Source organism: Mesocricetus auratus, unplaced genomic scaffold (assembly GCF_017639785.1).
Source record: "Mesocricetus auratus isolate SY011 unplaced genomic scaffold, BCM_Maur_2.0 Super-Scaffold_100013, whole genome shotgun sequence".
Taxonomy (NCBI): domain Eukaryota; kingdom Metazoa; phylum Chordata; class Mammalia; order Rodentia; family Cricetidae; genus Mesocricetus; species Mesocricetus auratus.
In genome coordinates this window covers 11,637,590-11,661,519 of record NW_024429196.1, presented here as the reverse complement: position 1 = coordinate 11,661,519, position 23,930 = coordinate 11,637,590, and the positions used below count along the sequence as shown (strand labels likewise).

General features: G+C 39.9%; 2 protein-coding genes across 5 annotated transcripts in view; one reads left to right on the top strand and one right to left on the bottom strand.

The window, feature by feature from the left end:
• Mastl (microtubule associated serine/threonine kinase like) overlaps nt 1-2,496 on the bottom strand; it is a 42,815-nt gene extending 40,319 nt beyond the window's left edge. For 2 of the 3 annotated variants that reach the window (XM_005082672.4, XM_021234468.2), the window contains exon 1: nt 2,032-2,496. In XM_005082672.4, the coding sequence (XP_005082729.1) occupies nt 2,032-2,214 (183 nt within the window). In that variant the 5' untranslated portion in view covers nt 2,215-2,496. The remainder of the gene's footprint in view (nt 1-2,031) is intronic. The other variant, XM_005082673.4, reaches the window with a different exon arrangement.
• A 68-nt stretch (nt 2,497-2,564) lies between these two features.
• The window catches only part of Yme1l1 (YME1 like 1 ATPase), a 40,481-nt gene continuing 19,115 nt past the window's right edge, over nt 2,565-23,930 (top strand). The window contains exons 1-7 of one of the 2 annotated variants that reach the window (XM_040755387.1): nt 2,565-2,662; nt 6,820-6,951; nt 9,876-10,038; nt 12,248-12,346; nt 14,640-14,749; nt 19,850-20,000; nt 22,360-22,443. In XM_040755387.1, coding sequence (XP_040611321.1) covers nt 2,648-2,662; nt 6,820-6,951; nt 9,876-10,038; nt 12,248-12,346; nt 14,640-14,749; nt 19,850-20,000; nt 22,360-22,443 — 754 coding nt within the window. In that variant the 5' untranslated portion in view covers nt 2,565-2,647. Of the gene's footprint in view, nt 2,663-2,898; nt 3,114-6,819; nt 6,952-9,875; nt 10,039-12,247; nt 12,347-14,639; nt 14,750-19,849; nt 20,001-22,359; nt 22,444-23,930 lie in introns of those variants that run through there. The other variant, XM_040755386.1, reaches the window with a different exon arrangement.

Sequence of the window (23,930 nt, the reverse complement as noted above, 5' to 3'; positions counted from 1 at the left end):
GTCAGTTGGGAGGCCTGGGCAGTCTATAGGGCCTCTGTCAGTGGAACCAGTATTTATCCCTAGTGCACGAGTGGGCTTTGGGAGCCCATTCCCCATGGAGGGATACTCTCTCAGCCTAGATACATGGGGGAAGGTCTAGGCCCTGCCCCAAAAGATCTCACAGACCTTGATGATCCCCCATGGGAGGTCCCACCCTCCCTGGGGAGTGGGTGGAGGGGTGGGATGGGTGGTTGATGGGGGGACATGGGAGGATGGGAAGGAGAGGGAACTGGGATTGATATGCACAATAAGATTGTTTCTAATTTAAATAAAAGTTCTAAAAAAAATAATGATTCTATTTAGGGGACTATTCCAATCAACTAGATATAGAAATGAAGGCCTGATAAAACTTAAACCACCAGGCAATTAAAAAAAAGAAAAAAAAAGATGCAAAAGACCATACAGAGTATGATTCCATTGCTTTAAAATGTCTAGAAAAAGCAACCTTGCAGAGACATAAAGTGAGTTGGTGCACAGAGCATGTTAGTACATCGGGCATAGGTAAACAGAGTAAGGGGCATCCGCAGTTCAAAGCAAGCCAGCCTCAGCTACATCATGAGTCTAAGGCTATTTGGGACAAATTTGGGTCAGAGAGAGAGAGGAGAGGGGAGAGAAGGGCTAAGGGGTAGTAGTTATCTGCTGATGTATTAAGGGAAGAGGCATTAATAGGCAGAAATGGTCATTTTCCTGGGCTATGGAACTATCCTTAAAATTGGATTGTGATGAGTATCACACAACTATATAATTTACTAAAATCATCATTGACCTGAACTTTTAGAAACAAATAAGTGGTAAGAAATGAGGGTCTGAACATAATTTTCATTTGGGAATGAAAATTAAAAATAAACAAATAAATAAAATGCCTTCCAGAGGGAGAACAGGGACGTTTAAAAGATATGCTATATGGATGAAATATAAGAAAGTTAACATGCCTTAAGTTTCTAGCCTGAACGGTAGGAATGAAGTTGGTGCTATTAAAGGGAGAGAGGGAATACAGGCAAGCCAGCCTTCAGGCAGTTGGCTGAAGACAACTGCTTACCCCGTGTGCCAGCAAGCACTGCATACTAGAAATCTGAATTGGGCAACAGTCTGCTTCTCTTTGTTATTTTCACTAGTTCCCGAAATGTGAGTAATATGAAAGTCCAGGAGTGGCTGAGAAGCAAGAGCAGACAGAATTTTAAGTGCATATGACTGTTTTTAACATTACAGCTAACAAAGGCTTGATTTACAACACATTTCTTTCTACTTGCTGTATAATGATCTTAAAATCTAGGTATCACTGTAGAAAATTCGAAAAGCAAAAATGAGGTTTAACGAGATCCTTGCTCCTGCCTATTAGTCTATTATCAAAGGAATGGAATTAAAGCATAATCTGTAACTATTACAAGCTTAATGAAAGTACCAAACTTAATCCTGGCGAAGCCCAAGTTGGCTAAAAAGAAGGCAAAACAAAAATCCAGATGCCATGTAAAATAAAAAATACTATAAACATGTCACAACATAAATGTCAGAACAAAAAATTTAATACAATGCAGCTTTCTCTTGGTACCAGTGGGATTTGACGTTAGCGTCTACAAGCCAATCATGTTTGTGCTGGCAAAACTCCGTATGTCAAAGCAAACAAGGAAACCATAACCAACAGGTACTTAAGACCTTTTTGGGTTTTAAAACGGCTCAGGAATCACGGCTGTGATTTCAAGTCTCTTCACGTTTAGCCTCAGTTTTCTCATTTGTTAACACTGGGTAAGTTTTGCTATTATCACTGGGTGGTGATTCTTAGGATACAGGAAAGAGGGGCAGGATAAGGCAAAGGACAGACACCTGCTCGCTGCAGTCAGCCCTAGGCGGCGGTCCGCACGCAGGACTGCGCAAGCTCCCGCAAGCAGGGCCATCCAGCCTAGTGCCCCAGCAGCCCCAGAGCCAGTCCAACAACGCAGGAAGGAGGTCAGCAGGGGAGACCGTCTAAGACCCTCTGCCTTCTAGACTTCCTACCTTCACTGCGTACAACTTGCCGCCTTTCTGTCCCAGGTACACTTTCCCGAATGCACCACGGCTAATGGGCTTCACTATGGTGAACTCCTCAATGGAGGGTGGTCTTGGCACCGGGATCTTATTCACGCACTCGTCTGTCGCCGCGCCTCCTGCGTTCTCCTCACTCCCTGAGGTGGGCTCCATAGCCGTCCAGCTCGCACTGCACCCGCAACTCCCGCCAACTAGATTCAAAAAGAGGCTTCGCCTACGCCGGGCGCCTCCCGTGACGTCACCGCGCGGCTACGCCCCGTCGGCTCGCTGTAAGAAGGCATCGGTGGGCGGGGCCGCGGGCCGCGAGGCGGGGCCCCAGCCAGGTTCGCGTTCGGCGGGCTCTGTCGTGGGCGAGCGGGCTGTGTGTGACGGGGTGGCGCGGTTGCTGGCCAACGAGCGAGGGGATTACTAAGACTAACGCGGATCGAATCCGGTGGGGTCCCCCCCAGGTCCCAGTCAAGATCTGCAGTTCTCCCTCCTCCCTCCCTCCCTCCCTCCCTCCCTCCCTCCCTCCGCGCGCGCTAGAAGCCTGGCCGACTGTTAAGAAAAGCAATGGATGAGGTGTGGAAGCTAGCGAAGTCACAGAATGTGGAGAGCCTGGGTGAGCGGGAAGCGCGGTTGTCCCCGTTCCGACCTCACAGACTAGGAGCGACTAGAAGAACACCCAGTTCATTGTGGAGAAAACAAAAAAGAAAACAAAAGCAGAACCAACAATCCCCACAGTGAAACACTAACGGGAAGAGGTAGATTGCTGACCGGGGTGGGGGGGTGGGGTGAGCGTGGGGGCGTTCACTTGCTCCGGAAGTACTGTTTGGTTAGCCTCTGGTCTTCCGGGGGCAGATGTCGTCGTAGCAGCTGTAGGGAGGGGAAGCCATTTTTTGTTTCTGGGAAGAGTGAGGCAGAAGTCGGGAGAAAAGCGAGGGGGAAGTAAAGAGAAAATAAAAGGGCTCAGCCCCTTTCCCCAGAACTGAAGACAGGAAGCAGTTTCGACTGGCCGGTAAGGTCCCGGGGGCCCAGAGATGTTCTCGCTGTCGAGCACTGTGCAGCCCCAGGTGAGCCCAGCATTTAGCCATTGTCCTGTGGCCCTTTTGCGACTGTTTTCCGGATGCTGCCGTGGAATCGGTTTTTCTGAAGCAAGGTAGTGAGGGAAGCGACGAGCCCGGGGTTAAGTCGCGGACTGGAAATAGATCGGGGGCAATGCTAAGAGGTTTGGCAACCCAGCCTAAGAGGGCAGAGGCGTGATCGTACAGCGGAGGAGGAGACCCTAGCTTATCCGATGTTTGCTCAGAATTTCTGCTAAGAGAGTCCAGGCGTTGTTTAGGGTTGTACATTCGGAGGAGGTTTGTGAAGTCTACGAGACAGGTAAAGAGGACGAATGATGTTATTTCCATCTACCGCTTTCTGAACCTCTAGCTTTCCTTCAAGCACAATTTAGCTCAAACATACCCTAATAATTTGAATAGCCATCATGTTTTTTCTTTCTGGCTAGATTTAACTCGTGTATATTTTTGAGTTTTTTATTTGCATTGGTGTTTTGTTGCATTTATGTCTGTGTGAGAATGTCAGAGTTACAGACAGTTGAGAGCTGTGTGATGTGGGTGCTGGGAATTGAACCCGGGTCCTCTGGAAGAGCAGCTAGTGTTCTTAACCACTGAGCCATCTCTCCAGCCCCCACCATTAAATACTTTAAGAATTGATTCATATTCCATATTTATTTCTTCTTTTCAGGACCCAAATTGTGTTCATATTTTCCTTGATTCATTAGTTGTTTGGATGATATCAGACAATGGTTTCTAATAACATTCTGATTCAGGCTGCTTTAATTAATTAGTTAATTTATCATATTTACTTTTTGAGGCAAGGTCTCACTGTGTATCTTTGCTGGCATAGAACTCTATATGTAGTCCAGACTGGCCTTGAACTCAGCCTGTGTCCGAAGTGCTGGGATTAGAAGCTCCCACCGGCACCTCACCAGACGAACCCTCAACTTCTTGATTATTCCAGCTGGGCTTGGTGAGGCCTTTAATTCCATGACGTGGGAGGCAGAGGCAGGCAGAGAGTCTAGTGAAAACTTGTCTCAAAAGGCCAACCCCTCCCCCCCCAAAGAAAAAGAAGAAAAGATAGTTAATTCCTATTTCTCCCTTTGAGTGTCTGTGTGTTTGTGTTTGTGTGTGTGTTTCCATGATATTGGGTGATTATTTAATAGAGAATGGAACTGTTTAGCTGCTTCTTGGGCAGCAAGAGAACAAAGTGTATGTGGATTCTTACTAGTGGTTGGAAGTAAAGGTGAATAGTAAACAGGAATTTCAGCCACACAGAAAACTGTGTATATAAATCCTGTGAAAAACAAAAGTAATGCCACTGTGGCAAGAGTATCGTGATTAAAGGGAGCGGGAGTGGTTTCATAGATGAAGGTTGAGAGGAGTCTCACGACAGTTGAGTGAATTTGATTTGGTTTCTGTGGCCAGATGTTTATTTGTCGGCTTTCTCTGGCTTCTTCTAGTGTGGGAAATAAGGGAAGTGTTAACAGGTTAATGCTATTGCCCTAACCCAGGAAAGGGGTGCTGCCCTAATAAAGTGGTGTTTAGTCATTATGGGAAAGAAATAGATATGTCTAGTGTGGCACCTCTAATTCCAGACCTGAGGGAGGCCGGCAAGAGGGTTAGGAATTGGCAGCCAACCTGCCTTGGGAGAAAAAAAAAATTCACCTTTTTTTTTTGTTTGTTTGTTTTTTTGTTTTAAGAGACAGGGTTTCTCTGTGTTGTTTTGGAGGCTGTCGGTCCAGCCTGGCCTCTAACTCAAGAGTGGGAGATGGTGGAAAGTGATGTTTCTGTTTTGGTCAGCTTGATAGAAGAAAATGGCAGTTTTCCAAGATGACAGTGTCTGGGGAAGTTTTAGTAATTGAAAAAGCAGTCCAATAGAGACTATTGAATATAATACTAATTTCTATTAAGAAGACATGGTGAATAATTTACTGTCATGAAGTAGAAGACATAACATGGTAGAAGGGCAAAAGAGAGCAACGTGGGAAACCCCCTCTGGTGACAGCATCAATCTTTTCCTAAGGACAGGACTCCCATGACTTAAATACTTGTTTGTTTTGGGTTTCATGAAACTGGATCTCCCTTCGTAGTGCAAAGCACTTGGCTTGTAGTAATGTGCTGTCTCCTCAATAAACATCTCCTACTTCTTGGTGTATTTTTTTTTTTTTTTGGTTTGTTTGTTTGGTTGGTTTTTTTCAAGAGACAGAGTTCTCTGTATTACTTTGGAGGTTGTCCTGGAACTCCTCTGTAGACCAGGCTGGCCTGGGACTCGAAGAGATCCTCCTGCCTCTGCCTCCTGAGTGTTGGGATTAAAGGCGTGCACAACCACTGCCCAGGTGGAGTTTATGTTTTAATTGGATAGTATGATACCATAAAACATATTTAATGTTGTGAACTTTCTTGTGCCAAGCTTTTTTTGAAATTCTTAGAATTTCTTGAGTTATTAGTAAATCATAAGCCTCCATGGATGCTTCTGTGTTTGTCCCAATGAGGTAACTTGAATCTGCAAATAACCTCAGAGTGGGACTAGTCAGATCAGATAATTTCAGCACATTGTCATTGAGCTGCTAGGCAGTGAATTCCCTTGTGGTGGGGTGTTAGTTACATCATAATTCCAGAGAGGATGTCGTCCACTAGGTGTTCTTTCCAGGCCTTGTCCAATGTATTTCTTTTTGTTCATTTCTGTTTCTTATAGATGGGTAAATGTAAATAAAGTGTTTCCATGTGTTCTTTGGACCATTTTTAACACTTGGAATGAAGGGGCACATAATGAAGGGAGGTAATAAAGAACCAGACTGGAGAAGATTTTCAGGTTCTATGGGTATTAGATTTTAAGCAGAAGAGTGATCTAATAGACTTTGATTTTAATGTGATCACTCTTATCTCCTGCTGGGAATGTGTGGCAGCTGGGCAGGGGCCAGAGCAGGTGAGTAGTTGGTGGAAATTAGGACAAGATGTGGCAGTGGGGAAGAACAAGATCAGAAAATTCTTGGTATGGACTTTTGCCTTTAATGTTGAAGTATTCTGTGAAAGTGACTTTTATTTTGCTACATTCCTCATGATAGTTCTCTCCAGCTTTTCATTCACTTTAAAATTATGTTGATACAAGTTATGTTATTAATGTGAATGCATTTGCCAAATTATTTCCTTAGGATAATTTTCTAGAAAGTAGACTTTGGAGGATGAAAAAATACATATTTCAAATCAATTAATTTTTGTGATATGGTCACTGTATAGTCCTGGCTGGCCTTGAACTCTATGTAGACTAATCTAGTCTTGAACTTACAGAGGTCTGCCTGTCTCTTCCCAGTGATGGGATAAAAAGTTTGTACCACCACGCCTGGCTTTTAACATACCCAGAATTGTATGCTGAAAGAATAAACCATTTTTTTCCTACCTCTAGTAAATGAGGATAGAGAATTTTTAATGTTTAGTTTTGTTGATTTTTTTTGCATGCCTATGTGTGTTTATTACATTTGTGCCAATCATTTTATGTGTGTTTGGGTTTGAGTGTTTGGTGCTAGAATCAAACCTAGACCATTCTATGTGCTGAGCAATAGCTCTACCCCTCACCTATAATATCCCAGTGTACCCATAATTTTGCTATCTGGTATATGTTTAACTTTTAACAGAACCTAAACCCTGACCAGAAAAGAGATTGTTTCTGTTATGTTTTTAAAAATGTGCTGCTTCATTTGAGCTTTTCTCTTTCTAGGTTACAGTTCCTCTCAGTCATCTCATCAATGCCTTCCATTCACCAAAAAGCGTATCTGTTTCTGTCAATACATCTGCTTCTCAAAAACAGCATCGAGATACAGTTCCTGAACATGACACTCCCAGTAGTGAGGTAATAGTTATCTGAACTCCATGAGAAAGCCATTTGATATGGTGAATTTTAACCATATTTGGTCAAGTATTGTCATTTCATTTAGGCATTTGTACCAGAGCTTTCTGCTTTCAGCTTAGTCTTTGTAATTAAAGGTAGCTAATTCTGGCTTTTGTTGTTTGTATTAAGAGTATTAGTTTATTTGATTATTGTTTTAAAATATTTATATGATTTTGCTGTGTGGTCATGGCACATGTCTTTAATCCCAGCACTCAGGAGGCAGAGGTAGGTGAATCTCTGTGAGTTTGAGGGGAGCCCAGTCTATGGAGTGAGTTCCAGGACAGCCTCCAAAGCTACAGAGAAACCCTGTCTTGGGGAAAAAAATTATATGACATTGTATTTGGTATGTACCTCCCATGTTACTCCTTGTTGATACCAATTAGTTTTTCTTCTTTTTAAATAAAAAGTCTTAAATTGTTTTTAGTTATTCATTTTTATTTTGTGTCTGTAAATTTTTGCCTGTATGTATATATGTATCACATTTATTCTAGTGTCCATGGAGGTCAGAATAGGGTGTCAGATCCCGTGGAACTGGAGTTAGGACATGGGTACTAGAGATGAACTCTGGTCCTTCCAATAGCAGAAAAAATGCTCTTAACTGCTGAGCTGTTTCTCTAGTCCCTTTCCTTCCTTTTACAAATAAAATAAGAATTGACATTTTCATACATGTATATAATATGTTTGGTCATTTTCATCCCACCCCTGAATTCTAACAAGTTTCCTCTCCTGTTTTCATGACTTTGTTGTTGCTGAGTTGGTTTGGATTTGTTATTTGTTACCCATCAAGTTTGACTAGGGTTGCTTGTAGGAGTAGTGGGTTATTTACTAGAACATGGGCAACTTTCTTGTGGCTACATCCCTTAGGGAGATGATTTCCTTCCAACAGCAACCATCAGTTGCCAGTAGCTTCTCTGGGAAGAATGGAACTTTGGAACTCACAGGTTACCGTAGTCTCAAGGAAATTATCAGCATAGTAATCTTCATTGTCTACTATATAGTGTAGTTAACTAATTAAGCATTTTATGAAATTATAGATACATTTTGTGTAATTAACTAGAATTGGGCATGGTTACACATCTGAAATCTTAATCCTTCGGGGACCTAGCCAGGAAGATTCAGAGTTTGAGTCAGCCTGTACTGTAGTCTCAAAACAACCAAGTCAAAAACAAAACAACAGCTGGGCACACCTTTAACTCCAGCACTAGGGAGGCAGAGGCAGGCAGATCTCTGGGTTCAGGGCCATGTTGGTCTATACAGCAAGTTCCAGGACAGCAGTACTACATAGAGAAGACCCTGTCTTGAAAAGAAGCAAACGAACAAAAAACAAAACAACAAAAATAAAATATGAGTACTTGAAGCTGGGCGATGGTGGCGCACGCTTTTAATCCCAGCACTCGGGAGGCAGAGGCAGGTGGATCTCTGTGAGTTCGAGGCCGGGCTGGACCGATAGCCTCCAAAACAATACAGAGAAACCCTGTCTCATAAAAACCAAAATATATATATGTATATATATATACACACACACACACATATATATGTATATATGTACTTGAAAGTAAAATCTGTAAGCTAGGAAACTATAATTTCAGTATTTATATAATCATCAAATCAGTGATGTACAAGGGTACAGTAAGCTTTGAACATAAGAACTTTTCTATTTATAAATTTTTATTAAGGTAACTCATACTTTTTATCAAAGAGAATGTCAAGTTTTCCAAACCGTTTTTAATCTGTAAATACCTAATGTTCTTAGTTTCAGTATCATGAGCTATGGCAGAAGAGGACAGTAGAGGAAAAGTAGAAGAGGTGATGGTGGTGGCGCACGCCTTTAATCCCAGCACTCCGGAGGCAGAGGCAGGCAGATCTCTGTGAGTTCGAGGCCAGGCTGGACTGACAGCCTCCAAAACAATACAGAGAAGCCCTGTCTCGTAAAAACCAAAAAAAAAAAAAGGAGGTGATGATGGTCAGGTTCTTGAACTCAGGGACCTTCTGCTAGGATTGAATGTGTACCCTAATGTGCCTGGCATGATGAAACATTTTAATTAAATGGAAAATTTGTCTTCTCATCTTTGTGCTTTATTTTACCCTATTTGCCCAATTTTCCTGCTCCTTTTTGTATGCATGCCATTGCTTTTCTTCTCCTTTGATAACCTTGCTCTCCAATCATATAGTAAAAGAAAACCTTACTACTGAGGATACTCTAAGTTGAATTTATAAGTTAAACATAGTGAGATTAATAACAATTACATTACAATGTAAGCTGCATCAATATGGTCTCTTAAAGTAGTCTGTTTTACTGTACTTCACCCAGCAAATAATTATTCTCTCTCTTGCTCTCTCTCTCTTTTTTTTTTTTTTTTGGTTTTTCGAGACAGGGTTTCTCTGTGGCTTTGGAGGCTGTCCTGGAACTCGCTCTGTAGACCAGGCTGGCCTTGAACTCACAGAGATCCATCCGCCTGCCTCTGCCTCCCGAGTGCTGGGATTAAAGGCGTGCGCCACCAACGCCCGGCTTGCAAATAATTCTTATGAATGACAGATGTTAGGTTGGCACTAGGTCACACTGCTTTATATGTAGAGACGGGAAACAATGTAAAGCCTTTCACTTCAGTGTGAATCAATGTTAAACTGATGCTTTTTGGTTACAGTGAGAGTATTTTTTTATTATTTTGAAATGCCATCTATTTAGGGATACTGTTAGGGTTGTTTTTTTTTTTTTTTGGTCAAATCCCTAAGTGGCTTTAGTAAAACTAGAACCATTAGAATGTATTATCTTATTTTAATAATTAAGAAATTGATGCATTTTTATATTGTAAAAAATCCTTAGTTTTGATAAGTATCCTTTAAATGTTTCGTTAATGTTAATTTGGCTGATTTGTCTTTTATAGCCTGCACTTAATTTAAGGGACCTTGGACTATCTGAATTAAAAATTGGACAGATTGATCGACTGGTAGAAAATTTACTTCCTGGATTTAATAAAGACAAAAGAGTTACTTCCCATTGGCATACATCTCATGTCTCGGCACAGTCCTTCTTCGAAAATAAATATGGTATGTTAGTTATTCTAACTTATTGATGATGATTATAATGTATTACCTTTTACTGTGGGCCAGTTCTTTTTTGAAGTGGGTTTTTTTTTTTTTTTTTTTTTTTTTTTCGAGACAGGGTTTCTCTGTGGCTTTGGAGGCTGTCCTGGAACTAGCTTGGTAGTCCAGGTTGGTTTCGAACTCACAGAGATCCGCCTGCCTCTGCCTCCCGAGTGCTGGGATTAAAGGCGTGCGCCACCAACGCCCGGCCTGAAGTGGGTTTTTTTGTTGTTGTTGTTATAATGTTAGGTCTATAGAAAATTAAATACGGAGAATTTCTCTATCCTCGTTTGCTTCCCGTAATATTGACATCAGGGCTATGTAATCCTTTTACCACTGGGCTACATATCCAGTCCATAAATGTCTTTTCTGTGGTACTTCATAGGATTGAACCTTTGACCTTACTTACTAGGGCAAGTACTCTTCGTGTTGTATCTTTAATCCTTTTATCCTTTTTCATTTTGAGTCATGGTTTTGACAAGTTATCCAGGCATAAATTTGTGGCCTTCCTGCCTCAGCCTCTTGAATGGCTGGGCTTATAGCCTTGTGCTACATGTTATTTTATTTTATTTTTCTCTGATATAGGGTTCTGTGTAGTCCTGGCTTTCCTGGAATTCATTACATAGACCAGGCTGGCCTCGAACTCAAGATCCATCTGACTTCTGGGCACGGGGGTTAAGTTAAAGCCATGTGCCACAATCACCCAGCCTAGAACTGGGTGCTGGAGAGATGGCTCAAAGGTTAAGAGCACTGGCTACTCTACAAGAGGTCCTGAGTTCTATTCCCAGCAACCACATGATGGTTTATAACTTTCTGTAATGAGATTTTTTTTTGCTGCCCTCTTCTAGCCTGCAGGCATACATACAGGCAGGACAATACATAATTTGTAAAAAATTTCAAAATACATGTTTCATATTGATGGAAAAACACATTTAAAAAATCAGTATAAATTATATGAGTCCAAGAATAAAGGTGGGCGGTGGTGGTGCATGCCTTTAATCCCAGCACTCGGGAGGCAGGGGCAGGTGGATCTCTGTGAGTTCCAAGGCCAGCCTGGTCTACACGAGCTAGTTCCAAGACAGCCTCCAAAGCCACAGAGAAACCCTGTCTCATAAAACCAAAATAAAAGGAAACAAAAATATTTTAAAACTCTTATTCTCTTGTTCTTCTAATCTGCATTTTTACAATGTAAGATTTTTCATACTATGAGATATTTGCTTCACTTGGGCAGGCTCATATATTAGAAACGAGTCTTAGTTGGACTCTTAAGAAATTTTTGCAAAACGTTTTAAATCTAATTGGGACATACAAACAAATACTCAGTAAGTACTTAGGAATTGGTACTGTGATGCTTACCATAAGACCTTGAGTTGCAAGCTTGGCTATCAGAAAACTTTTGTATGCTTTGCAATTCTAGATATCCCTCCTTCCCTCCCTCCCTCCCTCCCTCCCTCCCTCCCTCCCTCCCTCCCTCCTTCCTTCCTTCCTTCCTTCCTTCCTTCCTTCCTTCCTTCCGGTCTGCCTGTGTAGTTTTGCCTCTCTTGGATCTCACTATGTAGACCAGGCTGGCCTTGAATATTCACAGAGACCCTCCTGCCTCTGCCTCTAGATCTCTGAATTAAAGACAATCACCAAAACATCTGACTGTACACTGGATACTTTTTTTTTTTTTTTTTTGGTTTGTCAAGACAGGGTTTCTCTTTATTGTTATGGAGGCTGTCCTGGTACTCGCTCTGTAGACCAGGCTGGCCTCGAACTCACAGAGATCCGCCTGCCTCTGCCTCGAGTGCTGGGATTAAAGGCGTGCATCACCAGCGCCTGGCAAATGTCTTTTTAAAAAAGATTTATTTATTATGTATACACTGTTCTGCCTCCATGTATCCCTGCAGGCCAGAAGAGGGCACCAGATCTCATTACAGATGATTGTGATTCACCATGTGGTTGCTGGGAATTGAACTCAGGACCTCTGGAAGAGAGCAGCCAGTGCTCTTAGCCTCTGAGCCATCTCTCCAGCCCATTAAATTTTTTTTAAGTTATATTATGGACAAATACTATCTGAAACTCATATACTATGATTTTCTACTATTTATAAATTTATATTTCATACAATTTTTCATGTGTTTTTGCTTTTGGCTTGACAATTAGACAATAACTTCTTGCAATTTCCTTCCAGGTCACTTAGATATGTTCAGCACACTACGTTCCTCTAGCTTGTACAGACAACACCCAAAAACTCTTCGAGGGATTTGTTCAGATCTTCAGTATTTTTCAGGTATGAAACAACTGTATTTATTTCGAAGAGCTTGATATGTATATTTAATAATACTCGTGGACCCTCTTTTTTTTTTTGGTTTTTCTTTCTTTTTTTTTTTGGTTTCTCTGAATTGTTTTGGAGGCTATCGGTCCAGCCCAGCCTCGAACTCACAGAGATCCGCTTGCCTCTGCATCCCGAGTGCTGGGATTAAAGGTGTGCGCCACCACCGCCCGGCTTTTTTTTTTTAAGTTTTTCGAGATAGGGTTTCTCTGTATTGTTTTGGAGCCTGTCCTGGAACTAGCTCTGTAGACCAGGCTGGCCTCGAACTCACAGAGATCCTCCTGTCTCTGCCTCCCGAGTGCTGGGATTAAAGGCGTGCGCCACCAACGCCCAGCCTTTGTGGACCCTCTTATATCAATCAGTAAGCCAATACCTGAAGACATGCTTCCAGGCCAGTCTTATGATGACATTTTCTCATTTGAGGTTCTCTCTTCCTAGGTTGCCCCAGTTAATGTCATGTTTCTAACTAGTAAAGGGTTGGTGATATAATAAACACTTGAAAGATTGCCAGAAAAGAGCCAATCATAGAGCAAATGTAGGTGTTAACTTTTAGGCTACATTTAGCAACAAACACCTGTCCTTATAAATACTCTGTATATGTGTTTGGGGAATCTACTTTGGGGGATTTTTGGTTTGAGCATTGATACCAAAGAAGAAAAGCAATTTACTTTGTATTTGAATCATGTATATATACTTCACATAATTTGTGATTTGGAGTTTTAGTACATTATTGCTTTGTTAGTATTGAGGAGACAGATTTGCTATCAGTAACAACCACTCTAAGCTTATTTACAAATAGAAATGGTTATTACAGATTATTTATTTACAAATAGTTACTGTCATGATTTTTGTAAATGTGACATTAACTAGGGCCATCTGGAAAGAATGCTTCAAATGAGAATATGCCTTCATAAGATTGGCCTGGGGGCAAGTCTTTGGGTATTGGCTTAATGATTTGATGTGAGAGGGTCCAGCTCACAAGATGATGTTGCCTCTACTGGGCAAGTGATGCTGGGTTGTATGAGAAAGACAATGCTTTTTCATAACCTAAATGTAGCCTAAAATTTTCAATCAAAGAATACAACACCCTCAGAAATCTTTAAACTGAAAAATTTTACAAATGACCATTAAGCTGAGTGTACTCTGTTGTATTCTTTTATATCCATGTGTAGATGGAAGTTTCTGTCCTGCCCAGTCCTGCAACTGTTCAGTCTCAAATAACACATAGAGGCTTATATTAATTATAAACTGTTTGGTCTGTTGCTTAGACTTAATACTAACAAGCTCTTACAACTTAAAACAACCCATAACTCAGATAAGGTGTAGCCACATGGGTTGGTACTTTTTCTCATCTTGCTTCCTCTGCTTATGCTAGCGACTGGGTCTCTGCCTTCTCCCAGAATTCTCCTAGTCTGGTAGCTCCTCTTATACTCCCTGGCTAATGGCCAATCAGCATTTTATTAAACCAATAGAGTGATATATCTTTACAGTGTACAAGAGCATTATTTGCATCACCATGATGTTGATCAAATTCTATTTCTAGAATTTTTGTTCATTTGACACAGTGATTCACTGTGTAGCCTAAGGGAACCTTGAGCTCATGATAGAAACCATAAAATGTCCCTCTGAGCACTCATCAATGAAAATAATTGGTATACAGGTATTTCGTGACAAAATATGACTTTGAAAAATGCTCCTAATTGTTCCCAAATGTCAACCAATCAGAAACCAACCCGTACCTACTGATGTAAAACTGTAACTTTTTGTCTTTAAAACCTAGCAGTAGACAAGGAATTTCACTCTCTCTGGAGGCTATTTCGTTAGTTTGCTAGATGGAGTGCCTGTCATGTCTAGATAAACAATTAAAACCTTGCTTTTACAGTTTGGTGGGTCTCTCTTCCTGGTGGTCTCTGAGGATCTTTGCAACTTGGGCACAACAAGAGTACACACAAGGTTATATATACACATATTTTTCCTATAAAAAGTATCCCAAGTTGGATAAACTAGAATATGCCTACAATCCCAGCTCCACAAGGTTTCTATGGCATTGTCTTGTTACTTGCAGGTGGCCTGTTGTACATAGATACCAATAGTTTTCACAACTGTATCCTGAAGACTACAGGGGAGGTTTTGGTCTCCTCTGGAGTTTCTTTTGTGGCCAAACAGTTCCCAGGTACCAAGTATCTAGGAGACTTGGGGTTTCTGGAGTTTCCTGCTATAGCTACCAAGTAATTGGTACTGTTTTGTTCAGGTTTCATACAGTCTCGGGGTTTTAAAACTTTGAAATCAAGGACACGACGGTTGCAGTCTACTTCTGAAAGATTAGCAGAAGCACAGAATATAACACCATCATTTGTGAAGGTAATTAGTTCATTCTGTTCTAGAAAATAACTTATTAATATTGAAACATCAAGAACATTAAATATTTTATTTTTCTGGTGGAGCCCCCACTCAACTTCTTTGTACCCACACTAATTAAATACTTGTATAATTGTTGTGTCTATAAATCTTTAAAAATGTTTTCTTCTTATTCTGGACAATGTCATATATGTATATAATGAAAAATGATATCTACCCCCATTCACTGCTTCCAGTAACCTTTATATCTCCCTCAACATGTCCACTTCCTGAACTCATGTCTTTAAATTTTTTTTTTTTGTAACCTAAGTTCAGTTAGTGCTGCTCATATATGCAAGGGTTAGGAGAATCCACTGGAGCTTAATTATTCTACCAGTGGCCACATCCTCAAAAAAAGAGTAATAGCTACTCAGTAAAGCGTGGGGCCCTGGAGATTGTCTACCCCACCTATGTCAGAATTTTGGTTGGCTTGATCTTGTGCAGGTAATCGCAGTTGCTGTGAGTTCATAAAAGTTATAACCACTTCATACCCGGAAGACAACATTTCACAGCATTCCTCCTTATGTGTTGGCTCTTAAATTCTTTCTGCCTTGTCCTCCATATTCCATGAGCCTTGTTGGAAGAGGGGCATGTTTAATATAAAAGTCCTGTCTAGGGCTGAACAATCAGTCTCTTATTCTTTAGCCATGGGCTTTTGGACTAGTACCAGGCATGGAATTCCCTTCTGTGGAACAGGTTTCAAACCCAGAAAGAGGTTAGTTACTCCATTAGCAGTCATGCCACTATTACACCAGTAGGCATTTTTCTATGTCCTGTATCAAAGGTGTATGATGTCTTTAGCAATTGAGATTTACCATGTGGTTGTGGTGGGTAACCAAGAATGATGGCAGTAGCCTATGCTGTTTAAAAACTTAAAGGCCGCCAGGCAATGGTGGCGGCGCATGCCTTTAATCCCAGCACTCGGGAGGCAGATCTGGGCAGGCGGATCTCTGTGAGTTCGAGGCCTGGCTGGACTGACAGCCTCAAAAACAATACAGAGAAACCCTGTCTAGTAAAAAACAAAAAAACAAAACAAAACAAAGCAAAAACTTAAAGGCCTCCCTGACTGATAATGTAGAGAGGTCTCTCATGCCTTGTGTTGTTACTTAGTTGCTTATATATTCTGAGAATTGCATTGTCCATCCATGCAGGATGTTTCCATTTGAGCTATTTTTTAGAGTTGTATTTTGAAATTAGCATACTAGCTACTGGTTTTCATATGCCTTTTGCATACATCCTTAGTTTTGGTTAACCCACCAATAATTCCCTCTTCTTCCCATCTACTTGCTCATATATCGTTAAGTCTTTAACTTCCACTATCCTCCCCTCTTCCTTCATTTCACATGTGTTCTTCTATACCTCCAAATACTTTTAATTGACCGGTGAGATTATAGCTTTTCATATATTCTTGCTTTGTGTTATCCCTCTTTCCATTTCCTGGGTTGGTTAAGGCCTTTGTGCCACCAGTATTGCTCCTGTCTCCTTGTCTCCTTTTATTTACAGTATACTTTACTCTTCCTTAAGGTGGGGTTGTTGTTCTTTCCCATCTCCCTTCCTCCCAAAAGGCCCCTTTCTGGTTTCTTGGTTTCTACTTGGGCTTCATGTTAAATACACAAAAAGATTTGAAGCTAGAATCTGTGTATGAGAGAGCATGGCATTTGTCTTTCTGGGCATAATTTTTTTCTAGTTCCATACATTTAACTACAAATTTCATTTCCCTTTACAGCTGAGTTCATTGTGTATATTAATCATATTTTTCTTTTGAGACATGTTTTCTTTGTATATTCCCAACTATTCTGGAACTTACTATGTAGACCAGGCTGGTGTTGAACTCAGAAGATATTCACCTGTTTTTGCTTCTCAGGTGCATACACCGCCATGATTAGTCCACATTTTTCTTATCCACCCATCTATTAACATGTAGATTGATTCTATTTCCTTACTTTTGTAAGTGGAATAGTAATGTATATGTCTCTATAGTAGGATAAACAGTCAACTGGGTATATGCCCATGGTATAGCTCAGCCATGTGGCAGTTCTAGCTTCAGTTTTGAGGGGTCTCAGAGTAGCCATATTAGTTTATACTTCCAGCAACAATGTGTAAGAGTTCCTCTACTCTCACATCCGCACCAGCATTTGGTATTTGTGTTCCTTAAATCTTAAAGTAGTTTTAATTTCCCTTTTCCTGGTGGCTAAGTATGTTGAACACTTTTTAAAGCGTTTAGGAGCCATTTATATTTTCTTTGAGAACTTTCTGTCTAGTTCCATTGCCCAGGTTTTAATTGAACTGTTTATTTTCTTAATGTTTAGTATTTTGAATTCTTTTATGTTCTAGACATTAACTCTGTCAGATAAATTGCTGGTAGATTTTTTTCTCATTTTTCATTGACAGTCTCTTTTGCTGCACAGAAACTTTTTAGTTGCACGAGATCTATTTGTTGATTGTTTTTCTTTCTATGCCGCTAGAGACTTATTGAGAACTGTGGATGTCTGCTTATAAGTGGAAGCATAGTCCTTAGCTCCTCTTCTAGCAGTTTCAGGGTACCAAGTCTTATATTAACATCCTTGATCCATTTAGGGTTGAGTTATGGATAGGCTTGGAGATAAGGTTTTAGTTTTAGTTTTTCTGCATGTTGTAGTCCAGATTTCCCAGTACTGTTTGAAAAGGCCATCCTTTCTCCATTGTACCCTCATAAGTATCTTTGGGGAAGTGATGGTCCTAGGGATTGAACTTCGTTTTCATGTTTTCTGGCCAAATGATGTACCACTGATCTATACCACTAACCTGAAGTGCTTCTCTTTTTTGTTGTGTATTTTTTTGAGACAGTGTCTCAGCGTGAAGCCCAAGTTGTTCTGGATCTCACTATGTAGCCCCCTCTGTCCTCGAACTTAAGACAGTCCTTCTGCTTCAGAAGAATTTCCCAAATACTGGAATTACAAGTGCGAGCTACTTTGTCCAGCTAACATTTCTGTCTTAAATCTTTCCCTTCATCCTTTGCACTGCCATTCATAGACACTTCAACATTTTATGACCTGGATTATTCTAATAAGTACTCATTTAAACTCTTTGTTTCTACTTGTAGTTGGTCTTTTTTTATTCTTTGTTCTTTAGTGGCCTGCCACCCAGCTCCCAAATAATTACCCAGAGTCTTGTTCTTTCTTATGAATGCCCAGCTTTAGCTTGGCTTGCTGCTAGCCAGCTTTTCTTAACTTAATTATCCCTCTTACCTTTTGCTTCTGGGTTTTTACCTTTCTCTATTTCTGCATATCTTTTCTTTCCATCTTATTCTGTGTCTGACTGGGTGGCTGGCCTCTGGCATCATCCTCTTCTCATTTTCTCACTCCTTCCTCTTCTCTTTTTCTCCAATTTATTCTCTTTGCCTGGCAGCTTTGCCCATATTGACTGTTCAGCTCTTTATTAGACCAGTCAGGTGTTTTATATAGGTGAAGTTACAGCTCACAGAGTTAAACAAATGCAATATAATAGAAGAACACAGTGTATCTTTGCATTATTAAACAAATGTTCCGCAGGATAAACCAAGGTAGCATCTTCAACTAATATTCCATAACACCTACTCTTGCTACTTTCAATCTTGCCTCCAGACTTGTATCACCATTGCTTCCTAAATGGTGACCTAATTAATTTTGTTACTCTGCTTTATTACCCAACTCAGTCTCACTTAACAGAATTTTTGGATTTTCAAGATTTGGTTTCTCTGTGTAACAGCCTGGCTGCCTTAGAATTTGCTCTGTAGACCAGGATGACTTCGAACTCACAGAGATCTGCCTGCCTCTGCTTCCCGAGTACTGGGATCAAAGGCATACACCACCACCACCACCTAGCCAGAGGGTTGTTTTTTCCAATTATTTATCTTTATTTCATGTGTACTGGTGTTTACCTGTATGTATGTCTGTATGAGGATGTTGGATATCCTGGAACTGGAGTTAGAAAGTTGTGAGCTGACTGTAGGTGCTGGGAATTGAACTGGGGTTCACTGAAAGAGCAGCCAGTGCCCCCAACCACTGAGCCTTATCCTCAACCCCCTAACAAAGTGTTTTATTGTACTTTATTGACCATTTTTCTGTTCTCATCTTGCATATACTGGTCACTATTGTACTTTTCTCTTGGCATTGCATTTTACTAGATTATATATAGTTTTGAACATTATTTCATATTGTTCTTTCAAGTTGTCCATTCATTGTGTTTCTTCCCTATGTGTATATTGGTTTTTATTTTTCTTTGTTTTGTTTTGTGTGTGTGTGTGAGAGACAGACAGACAGACAGACAGAGAGAGTTAGACCGAGAGAAACAGAGACAGAGAGAGACCTTGAACTCACAATCTTCCTTCTGTCTTATAGACTATGACATGATACCTGCCTAAGGCAAGGGGAGTGAGGAAGTTGAAGAGATGGTTGGTGTCATATAGCTCATGCTAGCTTCTAATTCTTTGTGTACCTAAGGATTACCTTAAACTTAGGATTCTCCTGCCTCTACCTCTCATGTGCTGGTGTTGTATGTATGTGTTGCCAAGTCTAGTTTGTTTATTTCTGGGACCATACTGAAGTCCTTGTGTATGCTAAGCAAACACTGCCAATTGATCTATAGCTTCAATCCTCTTAAGTGTGGTTTTGATGTCCCATTCTCCTGACATTTTGATTGCAAGCTTAGCCTTTAATAGCTGAGTCCTCTCTCTAGCTCCAGTTTTCCACAGGTAGCATTTATTTTATTTCCATATCTATTTCTTCTAAGCAGAATGTCAAAATTATTTGTAAAGTGTATGAGTTTGACTTTGTCCAGTACACTGAAAATCTTCAGACCACTGACTTCTCTATCCTTGCCTGTCTGTCTGTCTATCCATCCATCCATTTATTTATTTAATTTTTGGCTATTTGAGACAGGGTTTCTCTGTTCAGCTTTGTTTGTCCTGGAACTCACTTTGTAGTCCTTGAACTCACAAGAGTTCTGCCTACCTCTGCCTGCTGAGTACTGAGAGTAAAGGCATGTGCCAGCACTGCTGATCTCTTTGTATCTTTATAACTCTGCTGTAATTTCTTTCCTTTTTAGGGATTTCTTTTGCGAGACAGAGGAACAGATCTTGAGAGTTTGGACAAACTTATGAAAACTAAAAACATACCTGAAGCTCACCAAGATGCATTTAAAACTGGTTTTGCAGAGGGTTTTCTCAAAGCTCAAGCTCTCACACAGAAGACCAATGGTATGATATAGGGAGAACACTGTGTTACAAAACCTTGATTAATTAAAAAAATTATTCTGTGATACAATGTGTGTGTTAAGGTTAGCTGTACCACAGTGCCTGTGTAGAGGTCCCATGACTTTGAAATTGATTCTTGCCTTCTAGCTTCCTTCTTTACACTGTGGATTCCAGCAACAAACTTAGGTTGTAAAGCTTGCTGGCAGGCTGATTGATCTGCTGAGGCAACACACTGCCTTGTAGAAACTTTCCTAAGATAATCAGTCCTTAACATTGGTCATGATCCATTATAAAATTTAAGATTGCTTAAACTATGTGGAAATGGAAATAAAAATGAATGATAGAAATTGTGTCTTGGTAAATACAGGATTCTTAAAGTCATGGCAGCCATGTAATTTTTGACAAAGGTAAAAATCATGCATTAGAGAAAAGATAACCTCTTCAACCAGTGGTACTGAGAGGAATGAATGTTGACATGTTGCTAATGAAATTAGATTCTTACCTTTCACCATGTACAAAAATTAATGAAAAATGGAGCAAAAACCTCAATGTAAGACCTAAAACTCAAACTTTCAGAAAAAAACACAAGTACAGCACTTTAAGATAGGAAGCAAAGGATTTTCTGAGTTGGACTCCAGCAGTTCAAGAAATAATTGCAAAAGATGACAAATGAGAGCACATGAAATTAAAGAGCTTCACATAGCAACCTGATGCAATTAATATCTAGAATCTGTGAATAATTTTTCAATTTTTATTCACCATAAAGCTTAATCATCTCAGTAAATAAGATTAAATATGTTGAACAGTTTTCAAAAGAGAAATACAAGTGGCTAATATGAAAAAGTTTTAGCATCTTCAGCCACCAAGGAAATACAAATTAAAGCTGCATTGTGGTTATCTCCACAGTTACATTGGTTATTAAGAAAAGAACAACCTCAGATGCTAATCAGAGTGACAGAGGAACCTTTGTACAGTGCTAATGGCAAGGAAAACTGCTGGAGCCCTTAGGAAATCAGCATGAAGATTCCTCAGTAAACTAAAAGTGAACTGAATATGATCCAGCTCTATTTACTATTTTTGATATTTTAAACAAAGGAATCTAAGCATGGCGCAGAGATGTACCTGTACATCCATGTTTACTGTAGCTCTAATCACAGTAGCCAAAACATTGGAACAAGTCTAAATGCCTATCAACAGATGAATGTATGAAATTATGTGGCATTTATACACTGATATTTTATTGAACCATAAAGAAGAATGAAATGTCACTTGCTGGAAAATGGATATAATTGGATATCGTAAATTTACTAAGCCAGACTCTGAAAAACATTGCATGTTTGTTTTTATGCAGAATCTGGATTTCTGTGTGAGGATTTGCACATGTGTATATATTTATATGTGTGATAAATGGTGGTGGAAAGAGTTTTTTTTTTTTTTTTTTTTTTTTGGTTTTTTCAAGACAGTGTTTCTCTGTATTGTTTTGGAGGCTGTCCTGGAACTCGCTCTGTAGACCACGCTGGCCTCGAACTCACAGATATCCGCCTGCCTCTGCCTTCCGAGTGCTGGGATTAAAGGCGTGCGCCACCAACGCCCGGCGGAAAGAGTTTTTAAATGGAGGGGAAGGAACATTTTTTTTTTTTTTATCTCTCGAGACAGGGTTTCTTTGTGTTGTTTTGGAGGCTGTCCTGGAACTTGTTCTGTATGTAGACCAGGCTGGCCTTGAACTCACAGAAATCCGCCTGCCTCTGCCTCCCGAGTGCTGGGATTAAAGGCATGCGCCACCAACGCTTGGCTAATTGCATCTATTTTTACATACAGATCAAAGTTGAACTATATGAGGCACATGTATATGAGTAACAGGAAAGTAGAGGGCAACCGTTTGGAAGAAGGCAGGAAACCAAAAGGGAACATAACCGACACACACACACACACACACACACACACACACACACACACACACACACACAGACAGAAATATAATAAAAGACTGTGCTTTTATGCTGACTGAATAATTTTAATGACTGCTCATACCAAGAATAAACCATCATGTAAATTATACCTGATTAAACTATGTCAGTACATGTTTATTGTTAACAAGTTTACTACATAAATGCATGCTAGTTGGGACCTGGGGTCACAGGGCAAGGTGGGTTGTAGAAATATACTTTCAACTTTTTGTAAACCTAAACTTTGAAAACAGTTTGTTGTTCTAAGGAATTAACCCAGGACTTCATTTGTGCTAAGCAAACACTCCCATCAGTGAGCAGTTATTTTCAGCTTAAAGTTTAACTTACTAGCCAAATTAAAACAAAATAATAATTTGCCATGATATACATTAATTCAATGTTTTTTCATCTTCCAGATTCCTTAAGGCGAACTCGTCTGATCGTCTTTGTTTTGCTCCTACTTGGCATTTATGGACTCTTAAAAAACCCATTTTTATCTGGTAAAGACCTTCACTTATCTGAGTTTATTTCTTCAGGCATCTGACTTCTATATTCTTTACCATTGAACCAAATATTTGACTATCCTACCAAGTTTTTCTTTTGTTGAACTTAAGGTTGTTGTTACTGGGGAAGAATAATTGAAAAGTAAGATAATCCATTCAGTTTGACTTAAAAAAATTTAATGTGCAATATTGTTTATGTTGGATTTAAAGTAATAATTTCAAAGTTTTTCTGTGACCAGTTGAATAAAAATAATAATTAAGTTATTAAATGAGTAATTTTAAAAATGAAAAATAATCACAGTTTTTAAAAATGCTGACTCCTGGACCCTTCCTAAATCAACAAACCCTAAATCTGTAGTATGGCTGGGGACCTCCTTTTAATATATTTTGCATAAGATTTTTATTCACAAAACTTAGAAAAAAGGCAAGAAAATCTTTAAATCAATGGTTATCAAGGTTGAGTGCTATTATTACTGACATGTAATTTTATGGGGTGCTGCGGATTAAGCCCAGGTTTTCATGCATGCTGGATGAACACCATACCAACAGAACTTTATCTCAGCTCTGAAAAATTTGGTTTGAGACAAGATCTCATGTAGCCCAGGCTGACTTTAAACTCATGGTGTAGCCAAGGATGACCTCAAACTTCTGAACCTGCTGACTACCTCCAGTGTACTAGGATTACAGGGATTATTACCACACCTATTTTGCTTGTTTTTGAATAGCTGAATAGAAGCTAGGTAGTTGGTTGCAGAGTAGAGAAGAGCACACTCATGAGGTGACAGTGGAAGATGGACAAAGAGAGCATGATGTCAATCTACATTTTCGGCAATCTATTTCTAAAGCTTCTACAAAAGACAGTGCTTCCTGTGGCATATTTTCCTGTCCAGATGGCTGAGAGGCCCATTTGTGTTGACCTTTACTGAGGAGATGATGATATATTCTTGTTCTTTTTTAAGATTTGTCAGTGTTTTACCTGCATTAATGTCTATGTACATCCATGTATCTGGTTCCTGTGTACATTCATGTACCTGGTTCCTATAGAGACCAGAAGAGTCCCTGGAGCTGAAGTTAAAGGTATTTGTGAAATGTCCTGTGGGTGTTAGGAACTGAACCCAGTTTCTCTACAAAAGCAGCTGGTGTCTTAACCACTGAGCCATCTTTCCAGCCCCCTATATTCTTATTCTTTATCACCTCCTACTAAATAGGAAAGTTCAGTTATTTAGTGATGACCTTCTGCCTAATTCACAATAAGACTTAGTTCTCATCCTTTTGATCGGTAGTAATCCTTCAGTTTCAGTTCTTGGTTTTAAAAGCTGATTATTAGTGACCTTCTAGCCTGCTAATATCTAACTATCAAAGTAGCTACTTAACAGTACCCCATGAAGAATTGAGACCCTAAAATCACTTAGGATATGGGTGACTTAATTTGGCTAATAATGTCTAAAATGGGGTTTAAGGTCTCTACACTTAGTCATTTTAAG